Below are 15980 nucleotides of genomic sequence, written 5' to 3'. Positions count from 1 at the left end.
AAAAATTTGCACTCTTCATCCTCATATTAAAAATGGCAACTGCCAACCTCATGTTAACATTTGCAATCGCCTTCCGCATATTAAAAAGGGCAATCCCCACCCTCACATTTAATATGGAAATCAACATCCTCATTCAAAAAAAGAACATTCACAATCCAGATAAATGCAGCGTCTCTAGATGCAACGTAATGCCATATTGGATGGAATGTTATGAATATAATGTAAAGAAAATAGGACTCTAATACCAAAACAATGAATACCTCAGTAAAGAATTCCTCGGACACTCCTGGTTAAAATAAAAGTACATTTATTCCAACAAGTAAGTCCTCGTCCAATGCGTTTCAGGCGTAGCCTTGAACACAGGTACTGCTGAGATGCATTGGGAGATGAATTACTTGTTGGACTAAGTATACTTGCATTTTCACCAGGGGTGTCTGAGGAATCCTTTTACTGAGGTATTTGTGGTTTTGATACTTCAAGGGCGACCGGAGCCCAACTCAGACTGCTGCATTTTAGCCTCCGACTGTTGCGGAAGTTTTTGTGTACGTATATATATTTATCAGCCTTCATCACAGATGGCGAGGCGCCATTTTCAAACAGTATTTACAAATGTGTGTAACACCACATGATATAAAAAGTGAAAACAGACTAGCTATGTCTCCCGTATGTTGTTAATAATCACAATCACAAATTAATTTTATTTCATGTATAATAAATATACAATCATGTCATATAATGTAAATTATGGTACTACAATAAATCAACCTTTATATTTTCCAAGATACATACTACCACAAAACCATCGTATTTCATTAAACAGCGTGTGGTGTGAAAGTAACACAACAAAAAACAAAAAAAACACTGTTTATCCAAGTGGACAATATCATAAGGGAACGTAACATTCTTAAAAACAGAACAAAATCTCAAACAAGACCAAAAAAAATCAAATCTAGTACAATAGGCATAACCAATCGTGATAACACATCATGTATCTAAACACTAGGTTCCTTAGTGAGTTGCCTCTCTCACGACATACACAATCATTTGCGTCCAAATAAAAAGTATCCTAAAGGAATATATCAATTTTAAGATCAAAACCTTTACATTTTCTAAATGGACTTGAAAATAAAATTAAAATTACAATTGGAATAGAATTAAGCCCAAGGAGCATATGTAGCAAGTTATGATGACATGACTGTTGTTGCACTGTGGCATAATACTTCCTAGTCAAAACTAACATACATGTGAAAAGGTTGCAGGGAGGCCCTGCATGTATACGCCCTATGCTACAAACTAAATGCAGATGTTTATACAAGTTTTCCTCAATGTTGAGACCCCATGGTGCTCTGGTGTTCACTTCCATTACGTATTTTGCTTCAAGCGGTCGCGACTTTTTCCCCCTATCTCCTCCTCCAATGTTGGTCGCAACAGTATCAAGTACACAAAAGTACACAAAAAGTTAGCCCTGCCACCTCACTACCATGCACTTCCTCAAAGTGATGGGCCACTGGATATGTTCTGTCATGATTCTTGATAGCCCGCAAATGCTGTAGGATTCAAAGCGGCAGCCAGCAATCCACAGATAGATATATAGCCCTCTGGCGGTCGCTTGTGGGTAATTATAGTCAGGTCTGCGTTTCCATAGGAACAGCATATTTTGGTTTGCTTATAACACTGGTGCAACTTGACAAATCTTCACAAAGCTTTCCAATAAAAAATAAATAAATAAAAAGTTAACTCACCTCAGCTCATTCCTGAAAACATACAGGATGATTTATCAAGCGGGCTGAGAAAAGAGCGGGGTACTAAAACACAAAATCCTCATGCCTTTTTTATAGACATTTTTGTACAACGTTACTGCAAAAACTGTACAATGAAATATACCAATTTTGGCAGGAAGCTTGATCTTAGACCAGAAAGCGCTCAATAGTTTGTGAGAACTGAGGGATCAAAAACATTTGTATATCTGGATGGCTGGGTTCGGGGGGCTGCTCGCAAGAGTCCCTCAAATCCAGTTTCAATAAATAGAATGTTCTGATTTGCCTACGTTTTTTTTTAACCTAGCGCCAACTCACTCCCACAGGAGTAAAGCTCCTGCGAGAGTGAGTGCTCCAATTGGCTGACTGCAACATGAAGACAAATGTCCCAGGCAGCCATTACAGGACTCGGGTACTTAGTCCCCTGTCCTGAGTTTGTTTATGAAAAAAGAAATTAGAGGGCATGGTAGGTACCAAAGCAAAAAAATAATTTTAAAGCTGCAATCTTGTGGAACTCCAGTGGGACTGCGGCATTAAAAAAAAAAAAAAAAAAAAAAAAAAAAAAAAGAGGGGGCATGAGGAAGGGCATCTGCTGGTGTTCTTTTTTACTTTAAGTATTACAATATTTGAGGATCGGGCGTGAGAGCCCCCCTCCCAAGCCAGAATCTCTGCTGGGGCCTGGGGCCAAATTAAAAGATATGGGGAGGGGGGGGGATTGTGTCTCCTCCCTGCGCCTGTAATGCACTCCAACCCCCTGGACAAGCTCACTAACTGTGAGCCAGGAGAGCCCACCGGCCACCGCTGCCCCAAGCCTAAAAAGGCCCCCGGGATCGATCTCCCTGAGCCGTCACTTAATTATGGGGATGGGGGCCTGAAAAGGCGCTGGGGACCCCATCCCACAGGTCGTAACATAGCAAATAGGAAGGGGCATGCAGCCCTCCTTGTCCTGTTAACCTTAAAAAAAAAAAAAACATTAACAAAAAAAAACACACACACACAATTGTAAGCCTAGCATTACAGCTTACAGTTCAAGATGTTGATGTGAAGCATCTTTTCAGAGTCTGACCAGAGGACTCTTGTTGACAAATGATGCATGTGAGCTCCCCAGCCCTTCACAGAGAGATCTGCTGTTGGTATTATCCTTTCTGATGAAGGGTGAAATGGAAGGCCCATGTTAAGATTTGTGGGGCACTTCCAATATAAAGAGTGTTTTTGAACAGGGGGGGGGGGGCGTGGCCAAGATGGCGGCGGCATAGGACGCTCACAGACGAGCTCCGCGCAGGGCCCGAGCAATATCCTGCAAAAATATCCACTAAGGGAACTATATATGCACAGGGAGTCCCTGTGAATACGCGGATCGAGGTGAGACAGACCGGTGGTGCCTGCGGGGGTGTAAATTGAAGCACCGTTCCTCGTACGGCGTCCGTAACCGACGCCTACAAAAAACAAAGATGGCGACCCGACCAGCGGAACCGCCAATCCCAAGCGGAGTCTACAGCCGGATTCCCACCGGCAGTTTAGCGGCCAGCCTGTCCGGGCCGAAAAGAGAGAGTGCCTGAGTAGCGTACCGGCGTGTGCACGATTTATCGTCTCGGCACCAGACGGTTATCGTGCCTCCGCCGGGAGAGAACGAGGCGCTGATGCGGCCTGGATCAATGCGGTAGGTGTGCTGCGGCTGTAGAGAAAACGACGCACGTGCCGTGGGGCAGCCCGCTCCGCATAATTTTCTTATATAGAAGGGCTGCTTGCCTTTCCTCCTCGCTCCTCTGCCGGCTGCACACGCCTGTGCCGAATTAGGGTCCACTGAATCCCCGGCCCTGTACAAAACATCCAGAACAAGCTGCAACCCAAGAACACTGTGAATTGCGCAGCGGAGAGCAAAATAACATATTGAAACGCTACAACTACATTTTCAAATCATCCTTAAAATACATTACAAGTACCGAGATCAGCACTTTTCTGCCTATCTAAAAGATATCCTAATAATCACGCATGGCACTACTTAACCTGGGCATTGCCAGTGCACAACATTTGGATAACATCCTGTGCGGAAACATCTGGGTGTTTATTGATACACCCTTTAAATATCTGAATGACACAGTGACACGCCCAGGGAGTCCCACAAAACTATTAGTCGCTACACCGTATATGAAACAGTGTTATAACAAGACAATCACTTGTAGTGGATCAACAACAAAGGTAAAGCACGCAGATATAACTCTCTCGCTCACTGCCATCATGAGGAAATCGCGACCCAATAAAACCACCAATGAAACCATGGCCACAATGGACAATGACTCTTCGGAACCACTATCACAAACTGAGCAGCTTTGCGCCAATTGGAAAATACATTACAGCGCCATCTTGAAAAATTTGAGACAATTGTACATGCAATATTAGACACCAAAACCTCACTAGAAACCAAGATTGATACAGTCTCTTTGGAAGTCAATCTACTGAGAGCAGATCATCGTAAACTCGCCGAGTGGGTTACTCAGGCGGAAGCAATCACTCAGACTGTACAACCAACTTTTCAATCGCTACAAACACAAGTAGCATCCATGGAAGAAGAACTCAATGTCCTTCACCGCAGAGCGGAAGATGCGGAAGGCCGCTCGAGACGAAACAACATCCGTTTTTTTGGATTCCCCGAACGCTCTGAACAACCTAACGCAGAGCTATTTCTGGAAAAGTGGCTCAAATCCACAGTACTTATCGAGAACGTCCCACCCCTGTTCTCCATCGAGAGGGCCCACCGAATACCGGTTCGACCACCTAAAGCAGGTGCCCCTCCACGCCCTCTCATAGCTCGCCTCTTGAACTTTCGCGACCGGGATCTGATCCTACAATTATTCCGTACCAATGGGCCTTGGCACTTCGAAAATATATCAATAACAGCATACCCAGATTACACAATGGAAGTGCAACGGAAAAGGGGCTCATTCATGACGGTTAAACAACGCCTCCGCGGTCTACAAATCAAATATGCTCTTCTTTACCAGCAAAACTTAAAGTCATAGACCAGGAGACAACCCATATCTTTCAATCACCCGAGGACGTATGGACCTGGCTTCACGAAAAGGGCCTGGTGATAGCGGCGGCGGAGGAGGAGAAGGAGAAGGAGGAGGAGGAGAAGGAGACAGACACATGGATCACACCGAAGCCGAGACGTCGTCACAGGAAACCAGTTAAAACCCGTCCAAATCAAGAACTGGTAGCGGCGGAACGTGATCAAGCAGTAGCGGCAGCCATACGCTGTTGTAAGAACCCCTTTAACACCCTTCGCTCGGAGCACACACAAACATCAGAATCGGACTCTGACTCTGAGATCTCTGAGACTGGCAGCAATAAAGCCCCACACATCACGCCTGGCTCAGCGGATGACATTATCTGACAGACAATAGCAAGCCACGGAACATTGTATTTCACCGCCATCTATATACTCCATCATAGAACGCCCGGACACCCTTGTGGGCACTGCTTAATTTGATCCTCTCTTCTTTATTGCATCAATCATCAAGGGCCCTGTAACGGGGTATATTTTCACTAAAGCTTGTCCACACCCCACCAAGATGTACCTTTGGACACGTTGTTCATTGAGACAAAGAGACACTCGTTACTTGTTAACACATATTGGGCGGCACAACATATAGTTGCGGCCCGGTAGGGATTGTTTTCACTGTTGGGGATTTTCCTCTTATTTTTTTTATACGTTTCACCATGCTCCTTAATATGCACTTTTGTACACCATCGTAGCCTGAAATACTGGGTCACATCCTCGCAGATGCTCACACACATGCATGCCCTTGAAAGTGTAATGTGCAAGTGTGTTATATTGTCTGTAGTACTTTGCTTAAAAATTAAGGAATGATGTCTCACACACAACGACCGACTCAAGACCAACAATACAGAATCATGACCTGAAATGTCAGAGGTATGGCAACATACATTAAACGATATAAAATACACTCATATCTCAAACGTCACATGGTACATATTGCACTGCTCCAAGAAACGCATCTCACAAAAGCTGAATTGATGAAGGTACGATCTCGCTGGTGAGGTCAAATATATGGTACTGTCACATCAGCATTCGTTTAAGGTGTCCTAGTATGGTTAGCTCCTGGTGCTCCCTTTGCCCTCACCTCCCAGACAATAGATAAAGAGGGTAGGTTAGACGGCGCACCCATCAACCTAGCGGCTGTCTATGCTCCAAATAATAATCAGATCCCCTTTATAGACTCCCTCACACCGGCCCTGTTTAATGACCCACTTGTACCTACGATCTGGGATGGAGATTTCAATTGCATTATGGATCCACAACTAGACCAATCTCATCCCCCAATATCGTCAGCCCCCCGGGCTGAGAAACACTCGCCACCTCCAGACCTGGAGTACACACGGTCGATTAATTTTTGTATGGTGATTGAATCATCCCCAAGACCGTGAATACTCATTCTATTCTCCGGTACACGACCTCCGCACCAGGATAGATATTTTATTTAGTACCACCAATACTGGTCCCCTTTTGAACCACGTAGAATATCTCGCAAAAACACATTCTGACCATAACCCGCTAACGGCACTCATGTCTTGGGGCATACCACGGCCTGCTATACCCACCTGGTGCCTGCAAACAGAGGCCTTACTAGATTCCCGTTCCACGAATCACTGTCAGACACTATTCGGCAATATTTCTTAACAAATGCTGACAGCTTCCTACCGCGCAACAGAATGGGAAACACATAAAGTGGTAATTCGTGGGCACTGTATGACCACAACTTGGGGAGTAAGACAAAAATTAACTCGTGATCTTATTAAGATTGAACATGACTTGCATCAAGAAGAAATACACGCTGCGGAACCCTCTGGGTCCCCTACACAACTACGTGAACTCAGACGACGCAGACATGAAACAGAATCCACTTTAAGTCGTTATGACTATCGCACACGCATGGCTTTACAACACGCTCAGGGAGATCGATTGGGTAAGGTGCTTGCCTGGCTCCTCCGAGAAGTGAATCATAGAACACCAGCAATGGCCATCCTGTTACCAAATGGACGCATGGCCACGTCACAGCTCGCAATAAATGATGCTTTTCGCACTTACTACCAACGGCTTTATGAACGCCCATTTGACTTGAACACGGAAAGAGCATGCAGCTTTTTTAAAGGGGTGCACCTTCCTAAATTGTTGGAAACACAACGCAATATCATAGAAGAACCCATACAACTAGATGAACTAGCGGCCACGGTCAAGCAAATGGCTTGTGGCAAGACTCCAGGCACTGATGGCTTGCCCATCGAATATTATGCCACATATCCAACCAACCTCTACCCCCGATTGATAGAAGTCTACCAAGAGGCATTTCAACAGGGCTCCCTACCACACTCCATGAGAGAGGCTCTTATAGTAGTGTTACCTAAACCAGGACGCAATACGTCTGATGTAAAATCATACCGCCCTTTATCGCGACTTAACCTAGACTGCAAGATTCTGGGTAAGATAATTGCTAACCGCTTGTTACCTGTAATGCATTCTTTGGTGCACTACGACCAGTCAGGCTTTATACCAAGCCGCACCACATTCATAAATATCAGACGTCTCTTACATTTAACGCACAGTACACTGTCAGAGGACATGTATCGTGTAGCGGTCTCTTTGGATATAGAGAAGGCCTTCGATACATTAGGATGGGACTTCTTATTTGCTTGTCTGGAAAAAATGGGATTCGGTCCTCGCCTATTGTGCTGGGTTAGGACACTATATGGAGAACCACTAGCAAGAGTAAAAACATGTAGGGTAATATCGAACTGCTTTAATATACAACGTGGCACACGGCAGGGATGCCCCCTATCGCCGCTGCTGTTTGCTTTAGCAATGGAGCCCCTGGCGTGCTATCTACGCTCCAAAGCCGAAGCCTTGGGCATTTGGGATTCCCAGAGATTCCACGTGGTGTCATTATATGCGGACAATGCCCTTATATACACCTCAGAGATGTGCACTCCACGCTTCCTGAACACGAGCACTTTACTTTCGCTTTTTGGCACAGCGTCAGGACTCCAGGTTAACTGGCCTAAACGCCTTGCTGCGAATAATACACGATTACAGTGGCAATACGACACTTTCAAATATTTAGGAGTACACATATATCACTCAATCAAAAATCTCCTAGATGGCAATCTAACCAAAGAGCTAACATCTGCCCGCACATCCCTCAATTTCTGGCAATCACTACCTTTATCCCCAATGGGCAGAATAGCGATATCTAAGATGTTAATTCTACCCTGGTTGTTATACTACTTCTCAGCTCTACCTGTTGTGGTGCCACGTACCTTCTTCAAATCGCTAAACAGTTTATTATTGGACTTAATATGGGGAGACAAACGCAGCAGAGTAGCATTATCTGTACTCCAGAGACCGCTCCGTGAAGGGGGCCTAGGCGCCCCACACTGAGTCTTACTACGCTGCAGCTCAGCTACAATGGCCAACCACGTGGTTGATTTCTCCACTCCACCTGGAGACACGTGACATAACAGACCAAGTGGGTACCACAACACTATACCCGTGGTTGACTAGCACTAGGATGGGTGGCACTATCACGACTCCACTGCTAAAAACGGCACACACATTATGGCATCGTTACTTATACCCTAAACACTCACCCACTCCATACTCTCCGGTAATGACGCTGAGGGATATACCTGGAGCACCACAGAATATACCAACCCAGACACAAGCACTATGGGTAGATAAGGGCATCACACGAATGGAACACCTTTTTTCCCCGATGGTGTACTTAAATCTTTCCAAGATATGATTGCTGAATACAACATTGCGCCAGGACAGTTTATCACCTATTACACCATAATACAAGGTATACGTCACATATGGGGTATACCGAACCACCTGCCTCTCTAGTTTTACACGCCATACTATCAGCGACGACAACTAAACGCATGATCTCATCTCTATACACAGCACTTCATGCACAAACGGATACCCCACTACAAACAACACATGAAAAATGGAATACGGTGCTACCAAACCCACTGACAACACCAGAGTGGAATTCTAGCACTGCGCTCAGTAAAGGAGATCTCTTGTAATGCCAGATTTAGATTTAATCACTTTAACTATATACATCAAGCACACTTAGACCCCTAACGCCTCAACCGTATGTACCCAACACATGAACCCGTTTGCCCAAGATGCGCAACATCCCCAGTGTGATTTTATCACATGGTATGGGATTGCCCGAATTTACAAACGGTTTGGCATACAATCATTGCAATAATTACTGAAATAACAGATTGTACCCTACCTGCAACACCGTCCCTCTGTCTGTTAAGTATTCGAACCAAAACAACAAAAAAAGACAAATACCTTCACAAGTTCATAGATTTAGCACTTGTGCTATTTAAGCGCAGGATAGCCATGGCATGGAAATCCCAAACACCCCCATCAGTATCGCAATGGCTGAAAGACCTTCTGTTATGGTCCGAAGCAGAGGCTCATCACTTACAGTGGCTCCGGACACAGGGCATAACAAGCTCAGGGGTGGAATAATGGGAATCATTAGTTCTGAAGGTGGAAGCAAAAAATGACCTACACCCACCATGAGCGGAGCCCCCCGCTGGTAGATACACACAATCACTATATATTTACACACACAACCTATACATTTACACACATACCCAGAGAACAGAACGCAAATGGAAATAGGCCCGACTTTCAACACCTGCTACTCATACTACGATTCGGTTTTTGTTATATACATGACATAGCATGACAAATGAATAATGCAATATATGCATGGTGACTGTTAATTTTCTCTTTTCCTTTTTCTTTATACTTTATTTTTGAATATATGTAATTAATTTTCCATCTTCTTTTAATCGAAACAGTTTTACAGTTTTGTTAATACAAAAAAAATGTATGTTTATGTATTCAACAAGTTACATATCAGACAGGAAATATACCACAGTAACATGTGAACCATTTGGATTCCTTTACAACTTGCTTTATATGCTAAGACAAAACTTATAGCTTGATAAGCAGTAACAACGTAACACCATGTTGTAATGTATTGATTGAATTTAAATATGTGAAAATTAATAAATAAATATACAATTTTTTAGTTTTTTTTTTCAAGAGTGTGTTTGAACAGTCATGTGACTTGGACCATGAACAGGTCTAACTCAGAGCCTTCAAAAGGGAATTAGGTCTGTGCTGGGTGACATCAAACCTAGCAGAGAATTGTACAGCCTGACATGACTGACTGCCTGGCAGAGAAAGATATTCGCTGTGACTTGGAGCTTCACTCCTCTGTCTGCTGAAGGATACACCTTTCCCGAACTGTTTGCCCATTACTGCCAGCCCTAACCTGTGAAACAGACTGATGCAGATGGATGGATGTCCCTTCGCCTCGTCTCCTGATGGACTTGATGAGCATTGGTGACCTGTCATTTCAGGACGACTGCAACTGGTGGTAGGCACTTGGTGAAACTCCAGGGTGCTGGCTTGAGGCTAAATTGAAGCACCTTGAAGGGTTCTTCCCCAAACTCAAGGACATGAAGCACATCCAGGTGCGAAAGAATGCATGCAATCTCCGTGACATGTCCTGGTCATTGGCATTTGCCTCCATATCAGATTTCAGGATCCTAGTGCAAGGGCTTGCTGTAACCTTAGATGGATAGGAAACTGGTGTTGAAAAATCCATTGTTGACAAGCCTGCCGTTGATAAGGTCGAAGGATCCAATCCCGGGCTTCCCTTCATGAGGTGGCACGTGGACTGGGTAGTTGTCAACTATTTTGTCGAAAGGAAGACATTTTCTTTATCGCCCACAATAGTAACAGATATCCCTGGTGAGGGCAACAGTTCAATCACGGCATCAAGGGAGCTGTGTGTTTATGCACTTTTTGTGCAGGCTGGTGTTTGCTCTTCCGGGAGTGTTTTCCTGGGAACACTACAATTTTTTCCTCTAAGCAAGTGGCTGCAGGCCCCTTAGGTTGAAAGTTGAGCTCCTGAAACTCCAACTTTTTGTTTTATTCCGCTGACTTTGTGGAAGCGCTTGGTGTTGCTCTTTTTACTGAATCATCCCAAAATGAGGGCACATTTCCCCTGCAAGAGGGTGTTTCTTTTTTTAACTCCGCAAATGCAGTGTCAACCTCCTCTCTCTATCCTTTAGAGCAGGGGTCTTCAAACTGGGGGGTGTGCCCCCCTAGTGGGGCCTCAAGTGATCCCAGGGGGGGCGCCAAGCTCTGACCAAAAGAAGCATTCTAGAGATAACAAGGCTTTGTTTTAAGCAGAAACATGTATTTGCATTTTTAAAAAGGTAACAGTAATTAACTGCAATGTTTAAATAGGTCTAGACGTATTTAAACATTATCAGCTTAAAAAAATATTTGTGAAAAATTCAGAGGAGGGGGCAATTATTTTTATTCTTCAACTGGGGGGGGGGGGGTGCAGCATTAAAGAGTTTGGAGACCACTGCTTTAGAGTCTTGGAAGGAAAGGCCTTACATATGTTGCAACGTGAACCTAGTGCATTGGATAAAGGCATTAAACATGCTGCTAAAGTCGGTCATCTATACAGATCTTCTACTGTCCAGAGTAATAGCAGGATTTGAAAAGAGTTTTTTTTCCCCCCTCTGTCAGCCATGAGGACACTACGACAGAGGAGAGGCCTCCCTGGCCCGGAAAACAGAGAGTTTCTACAAAATTATCCCTAAAACAACATACAGCACTCTGAAAGCTTAAGATAGGGCTAGTGACTGCATAAGGTCACTAAGAGGTTAGAGCTGAGCTCTTCTCAGGGACTCCATCACACATGATGTGTGGTGGAAATCTGAGCAATGTAGGAGAGCTGAGCACTTCCACTTCATTGGCTGATGTCCGGGTTGATTCAAAGGAAGTGGATGTGCTACTGAAAAAAACACTGTTGTTGACGCCTCGGGCCATTTTAACACTGCCACTACTACTTAAAGTTACCGGGGATTCCCAGCCTGACAATGGGGAAGGATTCATGTGCATTAATATATGGAAGGGCCAATGCTGGAGAAAGTCTAGCAGACCTGCTGAATACTATCGCTGTGCCTTTACTACGAGTCAGCTACTCAGAAGGATGCCGCGCCCAAGAGAGAATGTTTGCCAGCTTCAAAAAACGTACTCGCTTGATAAGAAACAATGTGTTTCTTTGCAAATCCTTAAATCAGTCAAAACCAGAAATAATTTAACCTTGTGCTTTTTGTCTTACATGGGACCTCTGGAATGTACTGCAAAACACATTAGACTCATACCTTCTCTCGCCACTTTCTGCAAAGCTTTAAAAGTGGAGGTATGGAAAGTTTTTCATTAGAAACCATGTTTTTGTTTTAATTTTACTTGTGATACGGATATATAAAAAATTTTTAAGTGCAGGATAAAGTCATGTAACATTAGATTTTGTGGAAAATAATGCATGGAAGATCCACTTTTGTGAGGATTTTCACACGAAAAATGTTTTTGCTCGAAAATTCTTCTGAAAAAGGAAGCTTTTCCTTTGACAAAGTTTTGCAAACTTCTTAACTTCAAAAAGTTCTAGAGATTGTTATAGGGCAAAGATGATCTCTATTGGAGAACTATTGAAATTATAATCTTGCATTCCTTCATTTTAAGGACATATCAAATGAAAAACATCCTTCTCAAAGATCTTTTGTTACCTGAATCTATTAACACGACTCTTAACTATGTTCTTTTCTATCCTGTTCATCTATTTCAAACGTTAAAAAGAATACTGTACTTCTGATTAGGCTGCATTTTGACAAATCAACCTTGTAGTTTTGTGCTTGAAGGCCGCTTCAGTGTATGAAACCGTTCCTCATTTACTCATCCAACCCATGTGTATGAAATGCAAGAAGCAGGCCAGGTCAGGTACCCATTTTGAAAAAGATGCATCCTGTTTTTTGTTTTGTTTTTAATTTATTCATAATACATTTCAACTAGCATGCAGAAATTTAGAAACATAAACCAACAAAAGTAGTGACAGTGAGTTCACATATTTTGCTGATACATAATATGGCCTGCTGAGATATCATTTATTATCCCCACCCCACAGTTTAACTAAAGTCTTGTTACAACACACAGGTAGAGCGCATAAGCATTGAAATTTCAATTGGCAATGGCTACAACTGTCAGCACCCTGCCAAGGGGGCAACTAATCCATACCAGCACTCCTATAATGACTTACAAGAACTGGGTATCTCTGAAACAAGATGCATTCTGGACCTATCATTTAAAAAAAATAAAAAGAAGTTCTCTACTAATGCCAAGCACAGATATGCTGGCTCATTTGTGTTCCCCGCTGGTCGTCCTTACCTTAGTTTGCTTCTTTTCAGTGGCGTAGACGATAGAGGTGCAGCAGACCTCGGCCAGCTTCCTCCCCTGTCCGTAGAAGGACCAGCAGCAGATCTCATCCCCAATCACATCCTTAATGAACAGCACGCGCCCATTGAAGCGCAAGGAAAGCTTGTCAAAGAGCTCAATGTTTTTCAGCAAATGATCATCAGAGTTGCTTTAACAGAAGAAAGAAAAATCACATCAGGGGTATCAAAAAGCTGATAGAGTCGATGCAAGGTCATGGGCAGAGGAACCACTGAAAGAGGTCAGCAATTCTGAAAACACCCCTAATTACTATTGTACTGTCTTGTAAGAGTAAAATCAGTTTTGGGTGGGTGGGGGGGAGGGAGGGGGAGGTTTGGGGAGGGGAGTATAGAGGAGTGCAGACACACCCACAGATTTTGAGATCAGGTTTGCAAAATAACTTTATTCAATGGCAACTACACTGCGGGAGGGGTCAGCAGAATTTAGGGTGAACAACACGTCTAGAAAGGTGTTCAGTTGCATAAAGAAAAAACCTATCTGCCCTGTGGTCAGAATTCCCAAAGACATTTGTTAATTCTAAAACGAGACTCTCACCATCACTTTGTCAGCAAAGGCCAATATATAATTTGTGGATAAACATCTGCGGTGCATAAATCTTAAATACAATAACAATGTTTATGGCAACAATGCTCCTGTTTTATGTTTGTGTTTATTTTAACAAAGTCCTTTTATTGTTTATGGTATGTGTAATCTAACTAGTGAAAGCGTATAAACTCATTCTTCTAAAAGAAAAGTTGGGCATTGCAACAGATCAGATTGGTTATGCACTAGGATAATTCAGGAAGTGATGTCAGTACCACTGTAAAGGCATTCAGTTGTTCACTGGAGAAAAGTGTAGAGTTGGAAACAGAAGACCAGTGAAAGCTGAAGTTCGCAAAAGTAGAAACACTGAATGAAAAGTTTGGAACTACAGACTACACTCAAAATCTCAGTGGTGGGGAAACAAAAACAAAAAAAGCATTCAACTAATGGGTGGAATATCTGAAAGCCACTGGATTACAGGGCTCCACAGGAGAAGGGTTTCACCATGAAGATCTGGAAGGATGTGTGGACAGGGTTGAGGTGGACTCTGTGGAGCAGATACTTTGTTGAGTTCCTTTACTATGTGACTCAGATTGTGGATCAAGGCAGACTGACTGCAATCTACCTATACTTTGGGAAATAGTTTAACATCTACACTAGATACTCCTAAACTCGTCAGCATTGTCAGGGTGGTGAACTGTATTCCTAAATAGTCAAGAGACAGGCAACAAAGAGATCACTCTCAGACGGAAGGAGGACACTGGAGTGGCAACTAGGATTAAACCCGAGCAATCCTCTTTAATGCCGTGGTCAGTGAGAGCAGAAGATCTGCAAGGGAAAAAAAAAATCTATTTGCAGTCAGCATAGATTGGATATAAGAAAGAGCAGAAATAACTGGGAATTACTTTAGAAACGTTGGAAACGTTAGCATGGAGGCCACGGTGATTCGATGCAAAGTACAGACTTTAGAGTGAAGAAACCAAGGAAGCACCATAAAATGAGGGCAATGATCTTGGTTGGGGGTGGGGAGGTGAATGCTATAAAATAACTTCAAAGTACGTAAACTGTGATAAAGCAGGAGAGGAAGAAAGGGGGCTGACTGCATAGAAAGACTCATTACGGTTAAAAGATAGCGTGCTATGGGAGGAAAAGCTATGGGAGGGAGCAGTGCAGCTCTAACATAAGGAAGGCCTTTACAGAAATGGTGGTACATGCTAGTTGCAGAAATGTGGGAGCCTAGGAGTAGTACAGTAAAGACTGCATGGTAGACTAGAGTTGATGGTCTGAACGCAGAAGGGGAGAGTAGATGCGCCTGCTAGTCAAGTAGATGAGCTTGGCCACTATTTTTCAACACTAGTATTAAAGTATATTCTACCTAAATTCTATATTTAGATTGGAACGACCAATGCACTCGAGTATACTTCAAAATCTACAATTCACACTCAACCACCGCTTTGTCACAGCATATCGGTTAGAAAAGTGATGCATTCAAATGAAATCTCTTACTGAGCCAGCCGGCATACTTCAACTTCGGTGCTAACTGGAAACAATCCTGAGCAATGCAAACCTCAACCCAGAGGTGCATTCATACTCAAACAGCATTCAACGCTGCACCATGGGGACAGCCTTGCCCAGTCAACTAGGGTACAATGAAGTATGCTTTCAAGATTCTTATGAACTAAGAATACTTTCCAAGCACCTCAAACAGTGCCACCAAAATCTTACCATCATTCTCTTCTTTCGCAGTTTTTAACACCAAAACGAGAGAAAATGGTTGCAAAATCTCGAACAAACCATTACTGAAAAAGTAACGCTGTCCAATCCACTGCAGCCAGCAAATTAAAGACCGATCCATAACTACCCCCTTGATTAGCAAAATCATGAAACCAGCAGTTACTCTAGAACTCTAAGCATCCATAGAATCTAAGTCAATTCACCATGACAGGCAATGTGAATTCAGACTGGGGAAAGAGGCAGAAACAGCAACTTGTGACATCCGAGTAGCTGTGTTTTCTTCAGTGGTGGGAAGTTGTTCAGTAATCTTAAACCTCAGCTGGTCTCCACTCTATGACACTGTGGCAAACAAAACATTACTCAACTATAGTAAATGGTCAGGAGTCATCTGAATGTCTATCCAATGGTGTCTCTTTATCTAGTCAAACCATAACCAGTAACTCAACGTGGGTGCTTCATCAAACGGTGAAACCCCTCACATGCGGAGTCTCGTAGGTCCATCTGATCTTGTAATATCAAACTCAAAACAAATTATATGCTCA

The 15980-nt window shown here is 43.3% G+C and overlaps 1 protein-coding gene across 3 annotated transcripts in view; it reads right to left on the bottom strand.

Annotated features, from left to right (window-relative positions):
* Nucleotides 1-15980, bottom strand: part of TNFAIP1 (TNF alpha induced protein 1) — a 52654-nt gene that overhangs the window by 9932 nt on the left and 26742 nt on the right. For all 3 annotated transcript variants that reach the window (XR_011202018.1, XM_069227024.1, XM_069227025.1), the window contains exon 6: nt 13117-13312. Coding sequence is in view for 2 of the 3 variants with exons in the window: in XM_069227024.1 (XP_069083125.1) it covers nt 13117-13312 (196 nt within the window). In the remaining variant the exon portion in view is untranslated. The remainder of the gene's footprint in view (nt 1-13116; nt 13313-15980) is intronic.

Source organism: Pleurodeles waltl, chromosome 3_2, assembly GCF_031143425.1.
Source record: "Pleurodeles waltl isolate 20211129_DDA chromosome 3_2, aPleWal1.hap1.20221129, whole genome shotgun sequence".
NCBI classification, from domain to species: domain Eukaryota; kingdom Metazoa; phylum Chordata; class Amphibia; order Caudata; family Salamandridae; genus Pleurodeles; species Pleurodeles waltl.
This window is presented reverse-complemented; position numbering and strand designations above follow the sequence as displayed.